This window comes from Elephantulus edwardii, unplaced genomic scaffold (genome assembly GCF_000299155.1).
Source record: "Elephantulus edwardii isolate Elephantulus edwardi_28Jun2011 unplaced genomic scaffold, EleEdw1.0 scaffold00126, whole genome shotgun sequence".
Classification (NCBI taxonomy): Eukaryota; Metazoa; Chordata; class Mammalia; order Macroscelidea; family Macroscelididae; genus Elephantulus; species Elephantulus edwardii.
Window position 1 is genome coordinate 3,038,359 of NW_006399876.1, and position 23,355 is coordinate 3,061,713.

Genomic DNA, 23,355 nt, shown 5'->3' on the forward strand with positions numbered 1-23,355 from the left:
TGAGTAGATGGCACAGTGGCCTCACCCTGGGCTAGTCCCCCTCCGTGAGGAGTTGTCCTCTACCGGCCACTCCGAATGGTCCATGGCTGGGCTTCCTGCACCAAGACCCTTTCCCGTCAACACCTTCCTCCCCATCTGCTCCTGCCCAGCACCAGGCTCCGGTGATCCAGGCCCTTGCCCCCACCTCCTCCGTCTCCAGGGCCCCCTTGGAGCCCCCAGGGCTGCCCTCACATGCTTCACAGTGGGGGCCGCAGCTCTAGAGGCCGGGACACCCCTCGGGGGGCTCCGCAGATCTCTCCACCTCTGGTGGCCTCTGTCAGCTGTGGCCACACTGTCCAATGTCCGCCTCGTTGGTCACATGTCCTCCGTGTATGTCCCTTCCTGAGTCCTGGTCCTCTGCCCCTCCCTCACAAGCACCTGCCCGTCTCCTGCACAGCTTGATCACATCCAAGTCCCATCACACAGCAGGAAGTGGGCTGAGAGGCTGACGTGCATTCTGGGGGAACACGGGTCCACCCCACCCCCCAGTCCTTTCCCCATCCTCCTCCTCCTGTCAGTTTACAGCCAACAATAGAGATAACATGATAGGGAGGTGTAGCTGCCAGCACAAAGGCAGGAGGTTCAAATCCACCAGCTGCTCCACCGTCAGAAGATGGGCTTCTTCCCACTGCGATTTACAGCCTCTGAAACCTCCTGAAGGGCCAGCGTGGGCCGGGCCAGACTCCACCACACACAGCTTTCAAACATGTGTAGTCCCTCCATTTATCTCGTTACCTCTCTATCGTCTATTTTATAGACTGTGCAAAAGTCTGTCTTCATTTCTTTTGCTGCCCCCTCGGTCCTCCTTATCCAGGAGTGATTCCTTCGGTGGCCACACCTGACCCATGTCCCTCCCCCAGCGCCCCTGCCCAGGCCTTGTCCAGCTGTGCCACCAGGGGTCCTGGCATTCTGTTTTGGGACCACACACGGCTGGACTGCAGGGGCTGGGGGAACTGGCCATGAGCTGCGGACAGCCCAGTGCAGCGGGTCTCTGAGGGGGAGGTGACCAGGCCTCACCCACGGCTGGCCAGTGGCTTCTGCCTGGGTGACCATGTGGGTCAGCAAAACTGCCATAGGGTGTCCAAATCAGAAGCTGATCACCAGGCCTTTCTGCAGAGCAGCTAGTGGATTCGAACCACTGACCCTCTCAGTCAGCAGCTGAACAATTACACCCTATACCACCAAGGCTCCTTCAGGCAGGGGGGCCCTACCCAGGAAGTTGGGGTAAGCAAGGCGGGCTTCCTGGAGGGGGTGGCCCAGCTCTGCTCTGCCTAGGAGTCCTGTCTGAGAAGGGAGGCAGGGGAGCCGTTGCTTGGCCTGTGGACAGCGGTGCCTGTGTAGTGTGGACTGCCGTGACAGCGAGCCGGGGCAGGTGGGGGCCCGTGTAGGCTTCAGGAGGCGATCCAGCAGCGGGCAGCCTGGAGGTCTGTCTGGCCTCTTCCCCCAAGCTGTCCCGGCCAGCCAGGGCGTGGGCTGAACACGTCGCAGCCTCTGTCTTGACTTCTGCCAAGTGAGGCTGAGAAGCCATCTGGTCGTGGGGTGCCTGCGGGTTCCGTGGACTTGGTGGGAAGCTCCCCCTTTCTCCCTCTGGATGCCACAGCTGGGCAGGAATGGCCTCCTGGAAGCCTGGTGGCAGGTGTCCTTTCCAGACTCTAGCCCAGTGGCTCCTCTTGGACATTCGGACAGACCGGGGGTGGGGGTGGCAGGGACAGGTGGTGCAGTGCACAGGAGGGCCTATTCTGGGACGGGGCAGGAGGAGGCCAAGTTGGAGGCCTCTGGAGATTTGTTCTGAGAGGACCCTACTTTGTAGGTGGGGCCTGGACTTCCACAGAAGGAGGGTCCCCGGTCCCAGGTCTGCAGACTCTGGAGTGGGTGTGGGTCTCCTGCCGGCACTGGGGGCATGGACAGGATGGCTGGGGCCACCAGAGGCCCCAGAGCCACCGTGATCAGAGGTGTGCTGTTGATGTCTGTAGTTGAAAGTGGAGGCTGAGGCCTGTGAGGAGCCCGCTCTGGTCAGCATAGCCTGGGGGCTCGAGAGGAGGTGTGGGCCGCTGCTGACCGGAAGGTTGGCAGTTCAAACCCACGTGTTAAAAGGTGAACACTTCCCGTGGAGCTTCAGAGCCTCAGAAAGTGGTGGTGTGTGGATGAGATTCTTGCTGGGGTCTTCCGCGCTTTCGTGATTTACTCTTGGGTGTGTTGCACCAGTGGCACTTGTCAGACAGTGATCCTTCTGAAGAACTGAGAACAAACTAGAATGAGCAGGCGGGGGAGCCAGGAGCAGATGTGGGGGAAGCTGGGAGCAGGGGTGGGGGTGAGTGCTGGGAGCAGGGAGGGGGGAAGCAGCAGGGGAGTGCCAGGAGTGGGGGGGGGGATGAGAGTATATCAGGAGCAGTGGGGCTGGGAGTGACTGGGGTCCAGGAGTGAGCCAGGAGGGGGCCAGGAGCTCACCAATCAGGCTCAGAAAGGCCTTTGTGAATGAGAGCAGTGAGGCTCCTGGCAGGAAGTGGGGAGAGTGGTTGGGCCCGTTCTACAGGGCCGGGTTGCCCCTGAGACGCTGCCAGCCCCGGGCTCTTCCCACCCTCCCAGTGCGAGTGACCACACTTCCTGTGCTGTCTGAAGAGCCAGGGGACCCTTAACCTGGGGCCCCTCCTCCTGGGTAGGGCACACCTAGGAGCTAAGGAACGATTCCAGCTGGCAGCAGGCAATCCAGGAACCCAGGCCGCTCTCTGACTCTGGGGTAGTGCTTGTTTTTGAGGGTCCACCCACGCTTCCCCCACTGACCAGCTCTGTAATGTCAGCCTTCTGGGCCTTGGTCTACCCAGCTGGTGAATGGGATGGTGGCCTGGAGGGCTGCGAAGTCACACTTCTGGTGCAGTCTGCCTGTCACCAGCACATTCGTATGGGAGACAGGGTGCCCATCCACCCACCTGCACCCTCTGAGCCGCCGTATCTGCATTGACAGGCCTGGAAGGCTGAGGGAGAGGGTTGGTGGAGTGGAGGCATGTGGGGACTGTGTGGCACCGCAGGGGCCCCTGGATCGCACCCGCTGCCCAGTGTCAAGTCCAGCTCTTCACAGCCCTGCTCAGCGTCCCGACATGAACACAAAGGAGACTGCTTGTCCCTCCGTGTCTGAGCTCCTGGCACACTGGAATCGCCAGACCTTTGCTTAGCAATCTAACATGTAAGGCTCGCCTTTCAAAGGGCAGAGGCCTTCGGTGTGCACGCCTTCACTGAAAAATCACAAAGCAAACTGGCTTTTCACACACTCGGGTCCCTTTTATTTTATAACATGACTCATGGTCCCCACAATGACGGCACTGTCCACATTCCCTCTCTGTAATTCTCATTTCCTTCTATGCTGCTCGTTCCTGCCTTTGGGACTCCCTCCTCTTTTGACCTTCTCAGGTGGGTACCTAAGAAGCACCCCCCTTCCACCCACCCACCTCACCGAGGTTCCTAGCACCCCGATGACAGATGACAGCTGTCCCAGACAGTTTCTCAGCCACAGACCAGAGCTCTGGTGGTACAGTGATTACATGTGCTGTTAACCAAAAGGTTGGCTATTTGAGTCCACAAGCTGCTCCGCAGGAGGCTGGACCGTCTTCTCCGGTAAAGATTTAAACCTGGGAGCCGCCACAGAGGCCACTTATCGGAACAGACCCGGCAGCACTGGCTGGGGCGGGGGCTTTTATTTGAATCTTCATGGGAGTGGATGGCAAAGTCCTTCACCCTCAGAGCGACTGGTGGATTCGAAGCAAAGTCCTTCACCCTCAGAGCGACTGGTGGATTCGAACCATAATCCTTTAGGATGTTGTTGTTAAGTGCTGTCAAGTCGTAGGTGACTCATAGCGACCCTGTGAACAGAAGTCCTCGACACTTGCATGCGTAACTTTCATCCTTTCTCCAGGTTCATAGGGTTTCCGGAGGCAGCTGAAAACTAGGGCAGCTCTGGGTGGGCATAGAACCCCCAGGACTGCTGAGGACTCCGGCCTGAGGTTCCCACTGCCTTGGGTGGAGGGCGGCAGCCCAGCACCCCCTCCCATCTCCCTGTCCTTTCCCCAGGTCGTCCAGGGTCTGGTGGTTGGACGGCTGAGCCGCCGCTTCTCCAAGCGCACCCTTCTCCAAGCCAGCGTACTGGTCTTCGTCATCGTGGGTCTCGCTATGGTGAGTGCCCACTCCTCACCCCCAACAAAGCTGCAGTCTCCAGCTACAGAACTAGGTCCTCCTGGGAGCTGGCGGACACTGAGTCCCGGCTGCAGCGCGTGGGCCCCTCCTGGCTCCTCCTGCCCTGCATGCCCTCGATGGGGCAGCGCCATGGAGAGGAGTGGGGACCCCAGGGTGGGAGCTCTTCCAGGCGCCCCTCAGCCCAGACCTGCCGCTCTTTCCAGGCTCTCATGGCCAATGTCTACCACTTCTGCCTCCTGGCGCCTGGCCTGATCTTTAGCCTGTGTGTCCTCAACGTGGTCACCGACAGCATGCTGACCCAGTCCGTCTCCCCCGCAGACACAGGTGAGCATGGCTTGCAGTTCCATCAGCCTCCAGGGAGTGGGAGAGGGGTGACCTCTGGACCGGGGGCCCTGCTCTGGGGGATGCTGACTCTGGGGGAGCCCGGTCAGCCCTGGGAATCTTACCCAGCAGTGTGGAGTGGAGCAGCCACCCTGCTTGTGGTCAGTCCGCCCAGCACAGGGGGTGTTGTGCGGGTGGCGGGAGTGGGGTCAGACGCAGTCTCTGGTCACCCTCCTGCCTGGCTGTGGGGCCCAGCCTTACCCTGCATGGAGGTCCTGCTCACCAGCCTGGACAGGTCAGGGAGGAGGGCTTCTAAGAGGTGGTGTCTAATTCAGTCGTGAGATTTAGGCACAAAGTCCCTAAAAAGAAAGAAAGTTGGTTCTCTGGAGGGTCTGGCTGGGTTCCTGAAACCAGGCAGAGGGCAGTTAGTCCAGTGGTCAGAATAGGGGGGCTACCAGGCAAGTATGGGCCAGCTCAGGAGGCCAGCATGTCTCAGTCCCTTCTGTTCATACTCACTGTGGTATGACTGAAGAGCAGATGGATGAATGAATGAATGAATGCACAAGGCTCCTTAATCCCTATGGTTCCTCAAGGCTGCCTCCTCCAGGAAGCCCTCAAGCAACCCCTGGACCACTCTCCAGACCCAGCTTGATTCTGTGAGGCCAGGGTCTCCAAGCCGACTGGGTGTTCCCTGGATTGGTGGACAGTGTACAGATGACCCATTCTGGCGATCTTGTGGACTGGCTGGGGTCCCAGGGCCTGAGGGGCTTTGGGCACTAGCTGGCCCTCTGTCTGTGCACCTGGACCAGGGCAGCCAATGAGTAGACTTGTCCTTCAGGCTGCCCTGGAGAATTCAGTGGCCACTGAGGGCTTCCTGGAGGAGGTGAGGCTGGTACTCTGGAGAGGCCAGGAGGAAACAGAAAATAAAGCCAGGAAATAGCATGTAGGCCTGGGGGTGGGGGCCCTGGACGCTAGGGGAGAGCAGCCTTTTCTTGGGCAGTGGTGGCCCAGTCAGGCCAGGCCTGCATCGTGCCCTAGGCACCCTCCCCCACGCTGGGAGGAGCCACTGGGTTCCCAGCACCAGCCTGGGAACTTCAGGCTGTGGAGGAGGCAGTAATTGAGGGCTGTGGGCGGTGGGAGGGGCTGCCTAGGGCTCCCAGGACACTGGTGACCCTCTGGACAGGAGCTCAGCCATCTTTGGGGGCAGGGACCAGTATCTGCAAGCCCTCTGGCTCACCCCTCCGGCTCACCCCCCTAGATCAGCCCACTGGCTCACCCCTCTAGCTTAATTGGGCCCTGGGAAAAGTCTGGGCTTAGTGACTGCATGCCCCTCCCTACTCAGGGCCCCCAGGGACACTCAGGGCCAGAGGCAGGTGGGCCTGTGAGTGGAGTGGAGCCAGTAGGGCCTTGTTGAAGCCACTGCTGGACGAGAGCGGGCAGGGTCCATGGCACTAGAAAGGGCATCGGCTCCACAAGGGTGGTGGCAGGACAGGGGCTGCTGTCCACCTTCCCCACCCTCCTTTCCTCAGTGCCCTGCAGCTAGCTCCCTGCTCGGCTGCTGCCCACTTGGCCAGGTCCCAGAGTGGTGGCCAGGAGACAGTCCTCGCCCAAGGCTCAGATGCCACCTCCCTGAGCAGGCTGAGAGGGTAGAGACTGCCCCTTGTGACCTGTCACCCAAACTTCTCCTGTGCATGTTCTGGACTTCTTGGATCAGGGAACAGACGCCCCACCTGGGAACTGGCTCCACTCAGGAGTGCAGGCTGGGGGTCGGGAGGCCAGGACACAGACAGCTGGCTTTGGGGATGTCTAAATGGGGGCTGGGAGAGTGTGGCCTTATATCTTGCTGACCCACCCTATCCCTATAGGCACCATGCTGGGTCTCTGTGCCACTGTGCAGCCGCTGACCCGCACGCTGGGACCCACCCTCAGCGGCCTCCTGTACCACCATGTTGGGGTGCCTGTGTTCGGACATGTGCAGGCGGCTGTCAACCTCCTGGTCTTCCTGATGCTCTGGAAGATGCCTCTGCTCCAGAAGACGGACAAGCTGGGGTGATGGGAGCCCCCCACCCCATCATAGACTGACAATAAACTCACGCTGGACCTCACCAGCCTGGTGTTCACAGGCCCCACTGAGGGGCCCATTTGAGGGGTCTGGGCTGGGCAGATAGCCTGGAGGGCTTCCTGGAGGATGGGGCTGCACTGGCCCCAGGGGCAAGATCTCCCAGAGAAGCCTCTAGGTTTGCCCCAGTATAATCCTGCCTGTCACTGACCCACCCCCTGCTGGCCACGGCCACAGCCACTGAGGCAGACACATCTGCCTGCCCCCCATGGGGGCTCCCAACCCACCCACTGCCCACCCCTAGAACCTGCCTGGCTGAGCAGGCTGCCTGGGGCCCAGTGAACCTTCAGTGCCCTGCCACCTGCCCCAGCCCCTAGGGAGAAGCTGACTTTGTTTTAAAAATCAGGAAAATGAGGTTTGAGGTGTGGAATTCACCCCCCAGCGGGGGCCTCAGAAATCAGTTGCTGGCCAGCCTCCTGAGGGAGGGTCCCTCAGGATCACCTCACCCACCCTGTCCTGGAAACCATCTGTAGCCATGTCCTGTGTCCCCGGGCCCTACCTCCTGGTATCCTCACTGGGTATACCCACGCTGTCCTGAAGTCCATCTGTGTGTCCCCTCACCCTACCTCCCCAAGTCCTCACTGGGTATACCCACCTTGTCCTGGAGTCCATCTGTGTGACCCCCTTGCCCTACCTCTCCAAGTCCTTACTGGGTATACCCAGCCTGTCTGGGGCCATAAGACCAAGACCCAGAGACACTGCCTGTGTCCCTCCCCACCTTGGACCAGTCTGTCTAATTTGGGGGGAACGAGAATCTTTGGGGAGCAGGGTTCTGAAGGCTTACACCCCCAGACCACAAGGGCTACAGCCCTGGAAGAGGCAGTTGCCCAAATTCAATTCCATGGTGCCCAGACTGAGAAAGGGGACTCAAACCATCGGATTTCCTTTCCTCTACCCAAGAGCCCAGGCCAGACTCCACCTGTGTTGAATGCCACCCGGGGTGAGGGTCTCACTCCCTGACTTTGATTATTGATCCAGAAGAGGGTGTGGACAGGAGGGCATCTCAGTGTGGAGCCCAGGGTGGGAGTCCAGAGGCCTGGCACCATTGCTCTGCTTGGCCTCATCTGCCGCAGACCTTTGGGGTGAGGCCCTCCACCTGGCTGAGCCCCTAAGGCAGCCCTGGACGTGGGCTCTCTCATTCACTCAGGTCAGCGGTGGGCCTGCTGACTGGCAGGGTTTCTCACGCGGAGAGCCAGAGGTTTGGCCGCTCAGACCCCCTCCCTATGCTGGTCGTGTGGCTTTGCTGGGGCTCACAGACCCCTTGTCTGCGGGCCAGCCAGCACCGTCCTCAGCTGCCAAGGCCCAGCGGGGTGTCTGGGCTTGTCTTCCGGTCCCTGGCCCCCAGGGACAGGTGGTGTGTGGGCGGAGGGCGGGGCAGCTGGAGGAGTCACCTCCCACGTGTCACAGCCGCTCAGAACCCCCTGAGCGGACACTGCGGGAGGGGTGGGGGGGCGGCACAACACTGATCTGGGCCGCGGGCACTTCCCGGGGCTCAGCGGACACTAACCCCTTCGAAGCACCTGCCCTCCCGCTCCCGGTGGCCGGCAGGAATGACGGCGCACAGCGGCTGGTAGAAAAGTCATTTATTTAACTGGAATGGATACATTAATGCAAAAAAATCCACAACACTGAGACGGCAAGTGGCCATCAAATAAATATATAGATATGTCCAATAACTTAACGCGCCCGCACAGCGGGCGAGGCTCGCGGCTCAGCACGGGAAGGTCCTCTGCGGCGACTTCGGCTCGGCTGGCCTCTGGATTCCCGGCCGGGCCCCTCGGCTCCTGCGCGCGGCCCTGCGGCCGGGGCCGGTCTAACTCGTCCAGTCCCAGGCTCCTGTCGGGAGACAGGGGGTCAGCGGCGGGGCCGGGGCGCAGAGGCCCGTCCCCGACGGCGCAGGCGGCGGCCCGCGCGCACTCACCGGCGGCTCAGGACGCCAGCGGCTCGGCGGGTGCGGTGGCCGTGCGCTCCTGGCGGCTGCGGAAGGCCTGCAGCGCGCGGCGGTTCTGGAAGTCGATGAGCGCCAGCGTGATGGACGAGTTCCAGCTGCTCTCGCAGGCGCAGCGGAAGTCGATCTCCTTGCGGTCGGTGGTGACGATGGTGAAGTACACGTACTTGCCCGTGCGCTCCACGCAGTCCACCTTGAGGATCGAGTGGAAGCGCAGCTCCTTGGGGCGCGCGCCGGGCCCGGCGGGGAAGAGGCGCAGGCGGTCGGGCGTGAGCACGCCGCGCTTCTTCTTCCACAGCTGGAACAGGCTGTCGCTGCGCTTCTCCAGCTCGCCCTCGCGCAGCACCTCGCCCGGGGTCTTCATGGCGGCGGCGGGCTCGGCGGCCGTGCGGGCTCTGCGCCCCCGCCGCCCGGCGCCTCCTTTATGGGCGCCCCGCCCCGCCCGCCGGCCGCGCCCCTCGACGGCGTCACCGGCGGTGGAATGCGCGCCCGCCCTGCGCTGACTCACGGGCCGGGCGGGCTGCGGGCGACGGCGCTGCGCTCAGGCCCGGGTCCCCGGCCGCGCGCCCAGAGCCCCTTATCGCCCCTCGGGGCCCGCCGGCCTAGGACTGTCCCTGTCCCCCCGCGCGGCCAGGTGCAGGTGCTCCGAGCCTCAGTGTTCGCCTCTGGGAAGTGGGACACTCCTGTCAGCACCCGCAGCGCTCGCTTAGCGTGAACTAGGGGGTCGTCCCTTTCCGCCAACCCATCGGACGGGCGCGCGGGGGCGGCCCAGGCAGGCCCCCTCCCAGCTCGAGTCCCTGTATCCTACTGGGCGGTCCAGCCTCGGGGCGAGGGTCGCGGGGGAGGCTGACTCATGGGACAGCCTTTGATTCACCCCCAGGTTTAAAGGGTTTAAAGTATAGCAGGAAGCGAGGGCGGCTCCTCCTGGGTTCCCAGGGGTGGGGGAGGAGCTGGCTGAGGTCACTGTTCCCCGGGACATCCTCACCCAGCTTCAGTCCGTGTGACTGTGTGTGTGTGTGTGTAGTGAACACGCCGCTACCCAGAGGAGAAAGTACCATGGCCGGGAAGCGGCGGGTGAGCGGGCGCCATGGAGTCCCGGGAAGCGAGGGCTGCGCGCATGAGGCCACTGGCCCTTCAGAGTTGCCGTTAAGAAGCGCGGGACAGCCCATTAAGACATGGCCGGGCCAGGCTTATGTCATTAGGACAGGGCAGTAACTGCCCTGAGCTGATGCCTGGGAAAGGGACTGGAGAGGACTGTGTCCACTCTCCCCAGGACCAAGGTAACCGTCAAGCACAGGGAGGCCCCCAAGCCAGCCTGCCAGCCCCGTCTTCTTTAGGGTCTCACAGGGGCAGCTGGGCAGCCGGCCTGCCGGCTCAGGCACGGGCTGGAGTGGGGGCCTTCCTGGACAAGGACGGGGGCTGAAGTCACTGGTCACTGGAGGTATCCCAGCAGAGGTCACCGAGCCTCTGGCTAAGGGACCCAGTCTGTGGAGGGGCGCTCAGATCAATGCTGATGCCCAGTGCTTGAGCACTGTATTGTCTTGGGGGATTGGGACAGTGGGCAGTGGAGTCAGAGTTCCTGGGGAGGTGTTAAGGGGAGAAGGGCTTCTGGGGTCAGTGGATGTCCAACCAAGGTCATATGAGGCAGAAAGGGCATGCTCAGAACATTCCAGGTGAAGAAACAGAGTCTCCAGGAGAAAAGGGGCTGGAGAGCTGGCCGGAGGGGTAAAACCCTCACTCACAGTGACCCTGGAGGACCCAGTAGAACCGCCCACAGGGCTCTGGTGGCACAGTGCGTGTAGTGGTGCTGAGAGCAGTGGTTCTGATCCCCTAGCTGCTGCTTGGGAGAGAAGATGGCCACTCGCCTCCCGTCAAGATTACAGCCGCAGGGGAGTCCCCAGGAGACAGTAGACTCAGCCTGTGGGTTTCATCTGGTCTGAGACTCCTGGAGCCGGGAGAGAGAAGGCAGGCCTGGGAAGTGGCCGAGTGAGCCCAGCTCATGGACACAGATGTGGGGCCACTCACAGGGGCCACCAGGTCCCCAGACACCTTGGGCCTTTAGCACTTCACTGGGTGAAGAGTCTTTGAAAGTGAGGTCACTTCCACAGCAGGGCCGAGCGCTGCCGGGCTCTTACCCAATCAGCTCTTGCCCAACGCGCCACTCGGGACAGCCCAGCTGTGAGGAAGCTTGCCTGTGTCACCAGGCCGGCCCCAGTGCCCGGGGCTCGGGGCTCGATACCATTCCCATGGCGGGTAGGAGTGCTCAGCAGGAGGCCTGGGAGACAGCCTGGCCACCTCCTCCAGGAAGCCCCACCCCCACCGCATCACTGGAGCGCATGGGTCCAGGCTGCCTCCAGGCACAGTGCCAAGAGTTTGCTCCATACCACAGACCTGGGCTGACCCAGCACAGAGGCCCCACTGTGACTCAGAGCTGAAGTGAGAGGCCTGGGCAGGAGACCCCACCCCAGGGCTCTGTCTGTCCCCGTCTCTCACACTGCCTCTCCCTCCCGACAGCCCTCTGGTGCAGTCTGAGCAGCAGGTTCCAAACAGCTCTGAGGATGGAGAAACAGATGCCGCTCACACGATGACTGATGGAGAAGACTCCATAGTTAGTATCCTTGGTACCAGCAGTTAGAGCAGGAGTCGTGAAGAAACCTCTCCAATTACCGAGTAGTGCTGTCAGTCGGAAGCCCAAGGGGCACAAGATTCAGGCCGCGGTCTTTTCAGTCACTTCCTATGGTCTGAGAGCTGGACAGGAAGACTGTTGTCTTTGAGATACGGTGTTGGGCTGACGAAGGACAGGTATGTGGTATGTGTTGAAGGTGCAGCCAGGGTGCTCCTTGGAGGCAAGGATGATGCTTTGTCTCACACACTTTGGGCACGTTCCTAGGAGAGGCAATTCCTTGGAGAGGGACATCAGGGTTACAAAGGAGGGAGGCAGGCAAGAGCAAAGCCCCGCAACCAGGACTGGCATCGTACAGCGACAGGGTCAAGTGCTAGAGTGTGAGGATGGCCAAGGACAGGGTTCAGGTCTGCTCTTCACGGGAGAGCTGTGGGTCGTACTGGGCTTGACGGCACCTCCCGACGCCCACCGTTTCCACAGCTTGTAAACGTCAACATAAGCATAGGCTTCAACTTTCTCCCCAAGGGCTGGTCCTCTGGAGCCTCCTTTCAGCTGGCATGGAACACTGCCCCTCTCTTCCATATTTAATAAGTGGAAATCACTGGAGTTATTTCTAAGACCTCACCCATCATCTCACAGGGTTAGTGCTGTTTCACTAAGGGCCGTAGTCTGGTTGAACACTGTGGGCACCTGCCCTTAACAGTTTGTAAAGGTTGTGTCCTGTCTACCAATGATCCTAGGGGATAATGCCCGTATTCTTAACCGCTGCTGTCATCTGCCCCTCCAGACAGAAGAGAACAGAGAAATTCACAAACTCCAAGTTGTTTATGGACTTAACAGATGACTTCTAGTGGAAGGGAGAAAAATGTGGAGCAGAACCCTAAGAACTCCGGGCTCAGAGGGCCATGGAGGAGGAAGGCCCGACCAGCATAGAAGCAGCTCTGAACAGAGTGAGCCCCAGGGTGCCCCCTGACGTGAGAGCTCACAGTGTCGTCTGACTCAGGAGCGCTGTGCTCAGCTCCGTGAGCCCCACTGGTCAGTTCCTCCAAGGGCAGGGACAGAAAGGAGCAGAGACTGTAAATGAGGCAACCAGAAGAGAAATGGGAGGCACGCAGGCAGGTGAGCAATGCAGGCTGAGGGTCAGCAGTGTCACCGACTGGACGGTGAGTGTATAGCTTGTTGAAAGGGCATCCGTGTGCTATGCACACTTTCACCAAAAAATCCACTAGGAAAGGCGATCTAAGATTCTACCAAAAAATGATGGCAAGACACTTCAAGAGAGTGGCTTCTCCTTTGAGAGATGACATTTTATTTGAACAGTGAGCTAAACCTGGAATCCAGTGTGACCTGGAAGGAGCTGCCTGGGCCAGGGAGTGACAGCCGCTGGGCCAGGCTGTTGGGTTGCCATGGAGACAAACATCCGGGCCCGCATGCCTGTTGGTGCTGAGTCAGCCTGGCCATCAAGGCGGGTGACGAGGCTCTGCAGGTGCTGCTTGGGGGCCCTCGGAGCCAGAGGCCAGAAGACAGTGACAGGAACCCTCGGCAGCCGCCCGGAGGCTGTGTCCCACCTTCCCTAGCAAGTCCTCAGAGCTGGCCACACAGCTGGCCAGCTCCCAGAGAAGGCCTGGGTGCCAGCTTCCAGAGGAAGGAGTCACCCCACCCTGGGCGGCAGCAAGAATCAAAGTCTGCCAAAGGGCCAGCTGTGGGCTCCCTGGGGATGGGGAGGCCGAGACCTCACCGCTGACTGCTCTAGATGGACACTGTCCTGCCAGTGGTCACATCACCACTCAGAGCCAGGTGTCAGCAGGACAAGGCCAATGGCTCCCTTGATGTCACCCCTCACCTCCCAGGTACAGGGACTGTGGGGGAGCAGGGGCACGCCCAACTTCTGAGGAACTGATAAAAGGGAGTGTTCGGCAGGGCAGGACAGACAGACAAGTGCGAGTGCGTGCACCTCCACCCGCAATGCTGCCTGGCGGCCAAGGGGTGAGCCGGTCTGTCCGCAGCAGCCACAGCTCCTGAGACCTGGAGGGGGCCTTAAGTGACAGCACCGAGGGGTCGGTCCAGAGTCAGGACAGTGGGGAGACTGTCCCTCCCACCACTCTACAAAGTTGCTCCCCTCAAGACAAAGCAGCTCTGCAGACTCTCCAGATGGTAGAGATGGACACTCGGCCTCCTCAAAGACCCCCAAGGTGTGGACAGGACTCTGTGAGTGTGCTGCCACGGGGTCACATTCTCCACTGCTTATCACCGGACGGATCTCTGAGCACCAGTGGACAATGGTCCCGAACCTCCTCTCCCAGTCGTGCACCAGGTGAAGAGCTGGGCCTGGCCAGGACACACGTGGACGCGCGCGTGCGTGACGTGGCCGTGGTGCCGGAGAGCAGTGCAAGGCCTCCATGGCCACCCCAGGGCTGTCTGCTCAGAGGTACTACAGAACAGTGGCAGAGTTAGAGGCACGAGGCCAGGTCAGCAGCCCCTCCTCAGGTAGGCTGTGACCAGGGGAGGACAGATACAGTGTGGAGTGCAGGGTGGGCAGGGCAGGGACCGCAGGCACAACTCCACAAAACGGATGACTCTTCAACAGCACACAAGACACAAAACCAGAGAGCGTGCCCGAGTCACAGTCCCCGTGGTCCCCTTGCACGTGGCTCATCTGGCACCTCCCCAGAGGGCAGTGACCCACAGGCCGGGCCAGCAGCCTCGGCGCAGGTTCTGCCCAGAAACCCCGGCACACATGGGCGTGCGCACACAGGTCAGGGCACACTTCCTTTCCCTATGGTCCAGGTACTTGGTCTGTGACCCCTGTGAGTCCAGGGTGCCATTTCAGGGCAGCTCGTGGTCATGCCTGCCTGCCACATCTTGTCCTTCTCTCAGGGCCCCAGACCTTGTTACTCCTAGTGGGCAGGATAGAGGTGCCCGGCCCGCACCCCCGTGTGCGGCTACAGCAGTCAGCACGGCCGTGGGCCCTGCATCATCACACGCCGCACACGTCGGGCTAGTGGGGTGTTGGGCAGCATGGCCTCATCAGCCGTGCCCCTGGCCGGCATCATGGCCTGTGGGTGGAGACTCAGTCACTTTCCCTGGAAATTACAGTGGCAGCTTCAGTGCCACTGTCCAGGCCCTGATGACCTTGCAGACACTGGGCCTGACCCCCACTGAGACTGCCTGCTGACCAAGCACACTCCCTACGCAACCACTCTTGCCTTCAATTACTTGGCTGTGACGCCAGGGGACAGTGAAGGGCTTCTGGGGGCTGGGCAGCACCCCAGGCGGCTCGAGAGCCCTTCCTGAAGCAGCATTCCAGGTGTGGGGCACAGGCCAGCAGGCAGGGCTGTGGCTTCTGTGGGAACCCCCGTCGCGCTGGGACAGGATGCAGGGCACTGTGGAGTTTCCCCAGCCATGCGGGGCTCACTGAGTCACGAAGACTGCTGCTGTCCAGGGAGGAAAGGGCAGTCAGCCGGCAGAGGTTCAGCGGTTAGGTAATCTGACTGGAGAGGTTCCAGGCGGGGCACTTCCTCTCCTGAGGGAGGGAGGAGTCTGACAGGCAGAGCGTCATCCAGGGCTTTCACCTGCTACATCCCTTCACACCCTCTGGAATCAAAGCCTGCCATCCAACCCAGACCCCATCAACTGGGAGGGACCCCCTCCCCTGGGGCTCCATGGCTGTGACTTTAATGCAAGGGGTTGCTAGGAGGTTCAAGCTGCCCCCAGAGCTTTTTCAACCTGCAAGGAACAGAAAAGCCCCCCAAACGCAGCTCTTCCCCTTGTGCCCAGCTGGAACCAACTCAGAGCTGACCCCCTTCTTCCACAAGGCTGGAGGACGAGAAGTGCCAGCGGCAGGCCCTTGGGTCAGGAGCTCTTTGTGGGAGACAGCCAAGCTCCCTGCCGAAGAAGCTGCCCGGGAACTGAGAGCGCCTCGTGGAGGTGTGAGGACAAGGGCCTCTCACCCTGCTGTGCCAAAGGCTGGGGGGCCCACACCGAACCCCCAGGACAAGAGAACACAATCCTGACCTGACACCCAGGGGCTAACCCACAGAGGATCCAGGACAAGGGGAACCACCCCCCATACCCCGGAGGCCCCTCCCAGACACAGACAGTCCAGAGCCAGGTCATGGTTCACAACTTTAATAGAATATTCTAACTATTCTGTACAAATTGAAACACCGTATTAGATACAAAGGTGGACTGTAAGGTAAGGCTGGTCTCGTGCCGCAGGCCTGGCCGCTTCAGACCCCGCCCGCAGGCCACACCGTTCGGGGCTTTTGAAAACACGCGGGTCGTGGAGCAGGAGAAGGGGCTCCACGATCCCACTCCTCAGCACTTCCTCCTGGAGTGGGCGGCAGGCAGACCCGCACTCGGCCACAAGCCCTCCCTCCTTCCCTCCGCCTTCACAGCCAGGTGTGGTCCAGCTGCCCAGAGCTGTGGGCAGGGCCACGCTGCCACCATGGACGCCACATCTTCTAGGCTGAGGTCGTTGAAGCTGTTGTCACAACATGGCTCCAGAAATCATAAGGACAGGCCACAGCCCAAGTCCAAAGGCCTCACGAACATGAGCGAATAAATAAATAGGAGAAGGAACTGCTAAAGCTATTGCTGAGAGTCAGCGTGCGCCGCCCCGCCCGCCCCAACCCTGCTGCGGGATGAAGGCGGCGCCCGCGCTCCGGAAGCTGACGCTAGGACACGGGTCAGGTCGGGCCCACAGGCGAGCGGGCTTCCCCACAGGCAGGCAGCAGCCCTGGCGGCAGGACAGTGCGCAGGGCCTGGGCGCCTGGCCTTTCCCCTGCGAGCGGCCCACGCGGTGGGCACTCCCGCTCGGCCCCCTGGAGAGGTCTCTGGACCTCCAGGGCAAGGCTGGGAGCTCACGGGGCAGCACAGGTGCTGCAGGGAGCGTCTGACTTCGGAAAGGTCAATCAAGTGGTCACTGTACAGGTTAAGCCCAATAATAAAGAAACAGGAAAGGGAGTAAAAACCATGCACGGGAGAGCACGTTAGGTGAGCGGGTCAGCACGGTCCGAGGTCCCGACGGTCCACCGAGCCTGGAAGGGGCATCTACTGCTGCTTGCACTCAGCGGGCTGGCTGGGATCCTTCTGTCAATGAGAGGGGAGGCCTTTCAGAGGAGACTTTCCCATCAGTCACACAACGCTTACAGCACATGGACTCCTGCTTCAAACACAGGCTGACACGGGGGAGAGACGGACAGAGGGAGGGGTGCCCGACACAGACCAAGTCAGGATCAGGAGTGGGCCTTGGGCTAAGCCCACCACACTCCGGCCAGCGGAGGGGAAAGCCAGGCCTGTGGACACCTGGCGGCTCCTGCTCCTCATGGGGAAGCATTTCCCAGGGGAACCACCAGGCACACCCACACTCCACTGCTTTGGGCAGGGCACAAGGCAACCACATGGGCGCTGAGAAGATGTAGTAAGATGGCACTGGATTCCCTGCTCCAGGACCACTCCTGCAAAGGCCTCAGGGAAGCATCGCTCCCATGTCAGGAGCCGACTGGTCCAATCTAATCTACTGTGTCAAAACCAGCCACACCAGTGCCCCCAAGTCCCTGACCTGCGGTTTCTGACTGGTCAGTGTCCACTCCAGCAACTCTCATGGGCCCCTGAACCTCCTGCTTCCTAAAGCCCGAGGAGTATTGTACAGCAGCCCAGCTGCTCCTTGGGAAGCCATGTCAGGATCAGGTGGGGAAAGGCCGAGAAGAGCCCCAGAGGCAGGCCAGCCCGTGCTGGCCCCCGTGTTCTCAGCGAGGTAAGTGGAGGTGCCCGCACACCGTCCCCCAGGGGAAACTGGCCAGGCCACGGAGAAGGCCATCAAGTGGGCTTGTGGGGTGACACGGTGAGAACTGGGGCAGAAGACACAAGGAGACGTCTTACTCTCTCCAAGTCTCTAAATTACAGATCCGGCATCATGCCATTTACACAGCGCCGTGTAAATTAAAGAGCACGTCCAACTACCTGAATAAGCCAGGAGTTTGGCTGAGAGCAGACAGTGCTTATTAACAGCCAACAGGAAGAAAGTGCGACTTCCAGTGGCGCCTAGAGGCTGGGGCTGGGCCCAGGGTCAGCGCAGCGCTGTCCGAGCACTTCCTGGCCGACGGAGAGATGGCGCGGGCAGGAGGGGAGTCAAGGCCCCAGGAGAGGGAGCGATGGCCAGAGAGGCCGAGCCTGTGCATGCTTCTTCTGAGGGGCACTCGCAGTGGGCCTCCACATGCGGACTGTGTGCCGCAGACCGCCGGCGTGCACAGCCTCCAGCCACCCACCCTGGCCAGCAGGCTGATGGTCCTGAGCTCAGCAGCAGGGACTGGGCCATGGTCCAGGTGAGCTGGATGGCAGCTCGGAACCTCAACACTGACCTCTGCTGGGGCAAGGAGGACACTGCGTGCACACGGGCTAATGGCCCAGAGAAGCTAGAGTGACCACGGTTTCAACAGCAAGAACCTGTGGCGACAGGGCATGATTTTGGCTACGGCGATGGCCAGCCCAGATTCTGACAACAGAAGGGAAGACAGCAAGCCACCGAGCGCTCATTTCAGCTCATCAGATGCTTTGAAGCCCCACTCGGGGAGCAGCCGTTCGCTTCCGGTGCGTGGGGCCGAGGTCACCACCGCCCTAGCCTGTGCTGGTTCCTCCCTCTGTAGGGAGGCCTGTGTCCCCTCTGCCTCGCATCTCAGCTTCTCCGAGAGAAAGCTCACCTGGCCCTCTGCGCATGCCTGCTCATCTGCACAACGCCTCCACTGGCGACGTGCAAACAGCCAGCAAACCAGACAGCAGTCCCGGGACGCAGGCCAATAAGGAGCCAAGATGCGGATCTTTGGGGCAGCACACGACCAGTCTGGACCGAGAGCAGAGCCCCTGTTAAAATGCCCTGCAGGGCACGCCTCAGCTGCCCAGCTCTGAAGGGAAACGCCACATCCCACCTGCAGCCTGTGCTGGACTCTCTGGAGCGCACACACACCACAGTGCTGGCCGTCCATGGGCCAGGGAGCCATACTGTCCCCGCTGCCTAGGCCTGACCTCGTCACCCAGTGGAAACACATGTGGAAGATAGAGATCAGAGCTTGGAGAGTAGGAATAAAGGGAGTTCCACCTTACCTAGCCACGTATGAATGATTAACAGACAAAAATTACACCTAAACGGGGAAAAAATGGAAAGTAACTGTCAGCATGAAAGAAAACAAAATGCACAAAATCATACAGGAGGAACAGCCACAATTTCTCATCAGAGCGGACGGCTGCCCAGTCCTCCACCTGAGATGGACCCTTCTACACCCCAGGGCTGTCGCGTACCAGGGGGCAGCCCATGGACTTCTCAGCGATTCCAACAACCGAGCACTCCCCACCATTGTGGACATCAGAGACAAGTGTGCGAGACATGTCACACCGACCACCGCACGGGCCCTCCTCCCGGACGCTGACCTCCAGGCCCAGGAGCCAGGGAGGAAGGGTGGTGCTCACACCGTGCCGGGACGTGCGATGCAGTGTGGTCTCCAGGTGAGAACGCTCCTTCCGAGACAGAGGGGATGGGGAGATGATGCATAGGGCAACACATGGAACGCCAAGCAGACAGGACAGAAAGACCCCTGAGAAACAGAGGCTGGTGCCAAGGACACAGAGGCCAAACAGGCACATGTGGCAGACAGGACCTTCAGACAAGGCCCCCACTCAGACCCTATCCTCCTGGTCTTCAAGTGGAGCCCTTCACTGCCCCAGGGACCACTGCTCAGCCTCAGTCTCCTCCCATGTGCTTATTCCTAGAAGCAACGCCCGGAGCTCTTGCCCCTTTCCTGTCCTTCCCAGAAGGACATCAGTCATGCACTGTGTTGTTTTTACTGTGGTTAGGCCTAGCCCTGATGGTGACGGGTCGAGGCCCATTAGAGAATAGGGGGCCTGCTGTGTCGGTGAAGCTGGAGCAGGGTGCTATGTCAGTCTCGCTGGAGGCAGAAGGAAAGGAGAGGAAACGACGAAGGAGAGAGGAGACGACATGGAAGGACACACGAGAGCACCGATGAGCCAGGAGGGAAGAAGAGACAAAGCAGAGAGGAGATGGTCCCCTTGAACACAGAACACTGTCCCCAAGAGGCACGGCTAGAAACAGAAGTCAGGAAACCAAAAACCGTGCTAGACTAGGGGGTCTGCTGTCAAGGAACCGAAAGCCGTCAGTCGGGGCTGTGCGTATCTTTTCCCACATTCTAGTCAATCTCTATGCTGAGCAAATAGCTGGACTTTATGAAGTAAAATGGGGCCTGAGGATCAGAGGAAGACTCATCAACTACCTGCGTCATTAGACCATACAATCTTGCTTGCTAATAGCAAAGAGGACTGGAAACACTTGTGGCCGAAGATGATCACAGACTAGCCTTCGTCATGGATTATAACAGCTCAATAACAAGCAAGCAAATTATTCTCACCAATGGACCAATAAGCAACGTCTTGACAGATGGACAAAACATTAAAACTGTCAATAAATTCATCTTACTTGGATCTACAAAGTGCTTGGTACGAGCAGTGAGAGGATCAAGAGATGCATTACTTGGGGCAACTCTGTTGCTGCGGACCTCTCCAAAGTCCTAAAGAGCAATGATGTCAGTTTAAAAATTGAGGGGGACCTTATTCAAGCCTTGGGCTTTTCAAGTACTTGCTATGCATTTGAAAGGTGGACAATAAGGATGACAGAAGAACGGATACATTTGAACTCTGGTGTTGGGAAGCGTACTGAATATGACATCGACTACCAAAAGAACAAACGTCTTAGAGAAAGTGCACCCAGGTGTTCCTTGGAAGCGAGGCTGGTGGAACTTCACCTCACATATTCTGGGGATGTGGGCGGGAGAAGCTAGTTCTTGGGAAAAGACTTCGGTCTTGGAGAGGTGGAGGGTTAGTGTGAGAGGAAGCCCCTGAACAATGTGGGCTGACCCAGCAGAGTAACAAGAGGCTCCAGTCTATCAGAGATTGTGAGGACGGCACTAGGTATTGCGAGGCTCAGATCCACTGTTCACAGGGTCACGATGAGTCCCCAGTACCTAACAACCAAAAGTAACAGTAAAAGCTGCAGTACCCTGACAAAGATTCGTGACAAAATTATGCATGTCAAAAGCAAATTCTGACAGGGCCCTGAAGTGAAGGTGGTCACCAAGAAGTCTCTGTCTCCAGTGAACACGCGACTGGACAAAAGGACGTGCTTTTTATGCAAAAACCGTGCTTGAGTGATCCCAAATGTTTGGTGATGTTGTCTAAGCAAGACCGTAAAGGGATCACTGCTAATTACAGGAGCCCAAGAAGGATAGAGAAGAGAGTTGGAAAACCCAATCTTTCCAAAATGAGACCAAGACTACTAGATATAACTAAGCAAGCTCATCAGCTTGGAAGAAGGCAGAGATGTGTCTGCCTGCCTGCGGGCAATAAAAGGCCCAAAGGAGCAGCATCCCTTGTCCTCCATGATGCGGGGACCCCTGCACTGTCTGTGAAAGGAGCACAGGGAGAGGGGCCCTGGAAACTAGGGGGGGACTCAGCCCCGAGGGTACAGTCGGATTCTGAACAGCTTGTTCCGGTTATGGAGTCGGGATGCCATTCAGGCATACCTGGGGACGGTGCCACCCGAAGCCCAGGGAGCAAAGGACCCGGAGTCAGAGCTGAAGGCCATCAAGTGGGCTTGGGACTTGTGTTTGCCATTTCTCTGCTTGCTCCAGTGTCTCTCATCTGTCATGCATCTATCTGTCTGTCCTAGTACTGGAATGTGAAAACAGGTAACATATATCGTTATTTCACAAGTACAGAAATGAAGAGAAATTTTACACCCAGGTCCTTCCCCCAATGTCCCAAAACTCTCCCTCACATGTAATTTGTATGACTCAGAAGATGAAGTTTCAGACACAGAGTGGATCTGAGACTTCTGAGATGATGAATGGGTTTTGCACAAATAAACTTTTTTTGGGAGGATGGGAGACAGACAAAAAGGATAGAATGATACAGACTCAACAGTGTCTCCCACAAAGTATGTGCTGTAAACCCTAACTTGTATTAGGCTCACTGTCAAAATCTCATTTGGGGATGGACCTTTTGTTATTTCAGGACACAGGATTACACAGCATGTATCTTCGTCTTTTGAGATAAAGGAAATCAGATAAGCCAGGGGAAAGAGAAACGGGGGACTACAGATGCCAAGGCATACAGAGCTCTCCAAGGCGAGGCGGCAGCAGCTCTAGCGACAAGGCCCCTCTTCCAGGGCAGAAAGAGAAGCGTGCTCTGTTGGCCTAGTAGGTAGAGGGAGTTGTGTTGCCAACACAAAGGTGCACAATTTGAACCTACCAGCTGTTCCATGGGAGAAATATGGGCAATGTTCAATGGCTTGGCTCTAACGTCACGGTACATAACAACAGCCCCCTCAACAGTGAGAAAACCAACCTCGTTTGTTAAAGTCATACATGGGTGGTGTTTCTGGGCTATAAGAGCACTAGGGGTTGTGGTGTTAACACACTGAGGACAGAACCAAGAACACATCAATAGTAGCTGAGAGCAAAGCTGCCCCGGGCACAGCAGGCACAGACAGACAACATCTACGGATGGACACTACAGTACACTACAGGGAGCCTGGGCTGCACAAACAATGTCTACGGATGGGAGCACGGGCCCAGGGAGCACGGGCCCAGGAACCAGGCAAAGTTAGCAATCCAACAGCCCAGAAGATACTGAATCCCAAGATGCATACAAGCTATAAACAGAATTTCATACTAGAAAATCAGCTAATTCTCAGTACATCCTGTGGGAGGCACTACAGAAGTTCTGGATAAAAATACAATTTATGTAGCAAAGTATGCTAATTTCAACTAAACTGCTATCATGAGCAAGTCTGCTTACTCTTTTTAAAGCTCTTTCATAAAGTTCGCTGGCTCACTGTAAATTATCGACATAGCTCAACATCTCCTGACCAGTCACAGTCCAACTACAAACTGCTCACTATTTCATTATTCTACCATTAAAACAATCCTTCTTTTTTTAAAGTTTTTAAAGAAAGGAAAATGTTTACAAATGGCTTAAGTTAAATTGTTCACTGAGAACAATAAAGGATGTAGAAAATAAGGCTACTGTGTAGAGAAAGTAGACTAGCTGAGATGATTAAAACATTTCACAAAAGCCTTTCGTAGATTATTTATACTTCAACACTTATTTTTTTTTTTTAATATATTACATTTTCTAGATACAGGTGACAAAAACAAGTTCTGCCCACTTCTGCATCAGAGGTCAAACAACGCAGCGGGCGAGTTCACCTGTGCACTCCCCGAGTTACTCACCTTGGGGTTAACCTCGGCGTCCTCCTCCTCTTCTCCCTCCTCATCACCTTCTAACTCCTACAAGTGGAAAGGGGAGAGGAGTGACAGTGAGTAAACACACAATTTCAAGAACTTTAGATTTCCTTACAGAAACTCACACAACAAATCTAGTTCAAAGGAATCAGGTCTTCAAACCTCTGGTTCAATCACTTCTTCTGTATAAACACCTGAGCTGGGGAGTTTTGAGCTGGTGGATGCAGATGGACTGCAGATTGTGTTGAAGGCAGGCCCACTCCTGGACTGCACCATCTTCACAGTAGTTATGTGATCTCCCAGCAGTCTGTGCCAACTTTATCACCTCCATACACACGCTGTAACTGAAGCCTCTTCACTTCACATCCCACCGGCACTGGCTTAGAGGAGCCCCAGACCAGCCGTCTGCCCGAATGCTTCTGCCGTGCTCTTCCAATCCTGACGTGTTGGTTCCAGCATCAAGGATTCCCGGCTGGTAAGAGTAAAGACCTGGCCACAAGTACAAGGCTTCTGTTTTCTTTGTTCAGAAGTTCTTCTCTCAGCTTCTTTACTTCCTCCCTCTCCTCCTCCAATCCAAGGAGGTCAGTGGCCTCGTTATCTCTGCTGTCTCCAGCTCCACTCCCTGCGGTGTCTTCCACTGTTGTTGTTGACTCATAGCGACCCTATGTACAACGCCCTAAACCCTGCTCTACCCTGTGCCAATCGCACTACCTCTAACACACTCATCCCGATTACCCCAGTCACTGAATCAATCCACCTCATAGAGGGCCTTCCCCTCCTGCGCTGTCCTTCCACCCTCCCAAGCATGATG

The 23,355-nt window shown here is 58.3% G+C and overlaps 3 protein-coding genes across 3 annotated transcripts in view; 1 reads left to right on the forward strand and 2 right to left on the reverse strand.

The window, feature by feature from the left end:
* The window catches only part of SLC22A18 (solute carrier family 22, member 18), a 30,271-nt gene extending 23,290 nt beyond the window's left edge, over positions 1-6,981 (forward strand). The window contains exons 9-12 of the mRNA XM_006893375.1: positions 4,102-4,203; positions 4,428-4,548; positions 6,411-6,594; positions 6,909-6,981. Of these exons, the coding sequence (XP_006893437.1) occupies positions 4,102-4,203; positions 4,428-4,548; positions 6,411-6,594; positions 6,909-6,981 (480 nt within the window). The remainder of the gene's footprint in view (positions 1-4,101; positions 4,204-4,427; positions 4,549-6,410; positions 6,595-6,908) is intronic.
* A 1,572-nt stretch (positions 6,982-8,553) lies between these two features.
* Positions 8,554-8,976, reverse strand: PHLDA2 (pleckstrin homology-like domain, family A, member 2). The gene has a single exon (XM_006893215.1). It carries the CDS (start codon positions 8,974-8,976, stop codon positions 8,593-8,595), a length of 384 nt encoding a protein of 127 aa, XP_006893277.1. The 3' UTR covers positions 8,554-8,592.
* A 7,311-nt stretch (positions 8,977-16,287) lies between these two features.
* NAP1L4 (nucleosome assembly protein 1-like 4) overlaps positions 16,288-23,355 on the reverse strand; it is a 32,246-nt gene continuing 25,178 nt past the window's right edge. Inside the window, exons 13-14 of the mRNA XM_006893216.1 lie at positions 22,533-22,589; positions 16,288-16,326 (exon numbers count right to left, since the gene is read on the reverse strand). Coding sequence (XP_006893278.1) covers positions 16,288-16,326; positions 22,533-22,589 — 96 coding nt within the window. The remainder of the gene's footprint in view (positions 16,327-22,532; positions 22,590-23,355) is intronic.

Excerpts from the sequence above, each read along its gene's own strand:
- PHLDA2 (XM_006893215.1), bottom strand. The coding sequence starts at position 8,976 with ATGAAGACCCCGGGCGAGGTGCTGCGCGAGGGCGAGCTGGAGAAGCGC.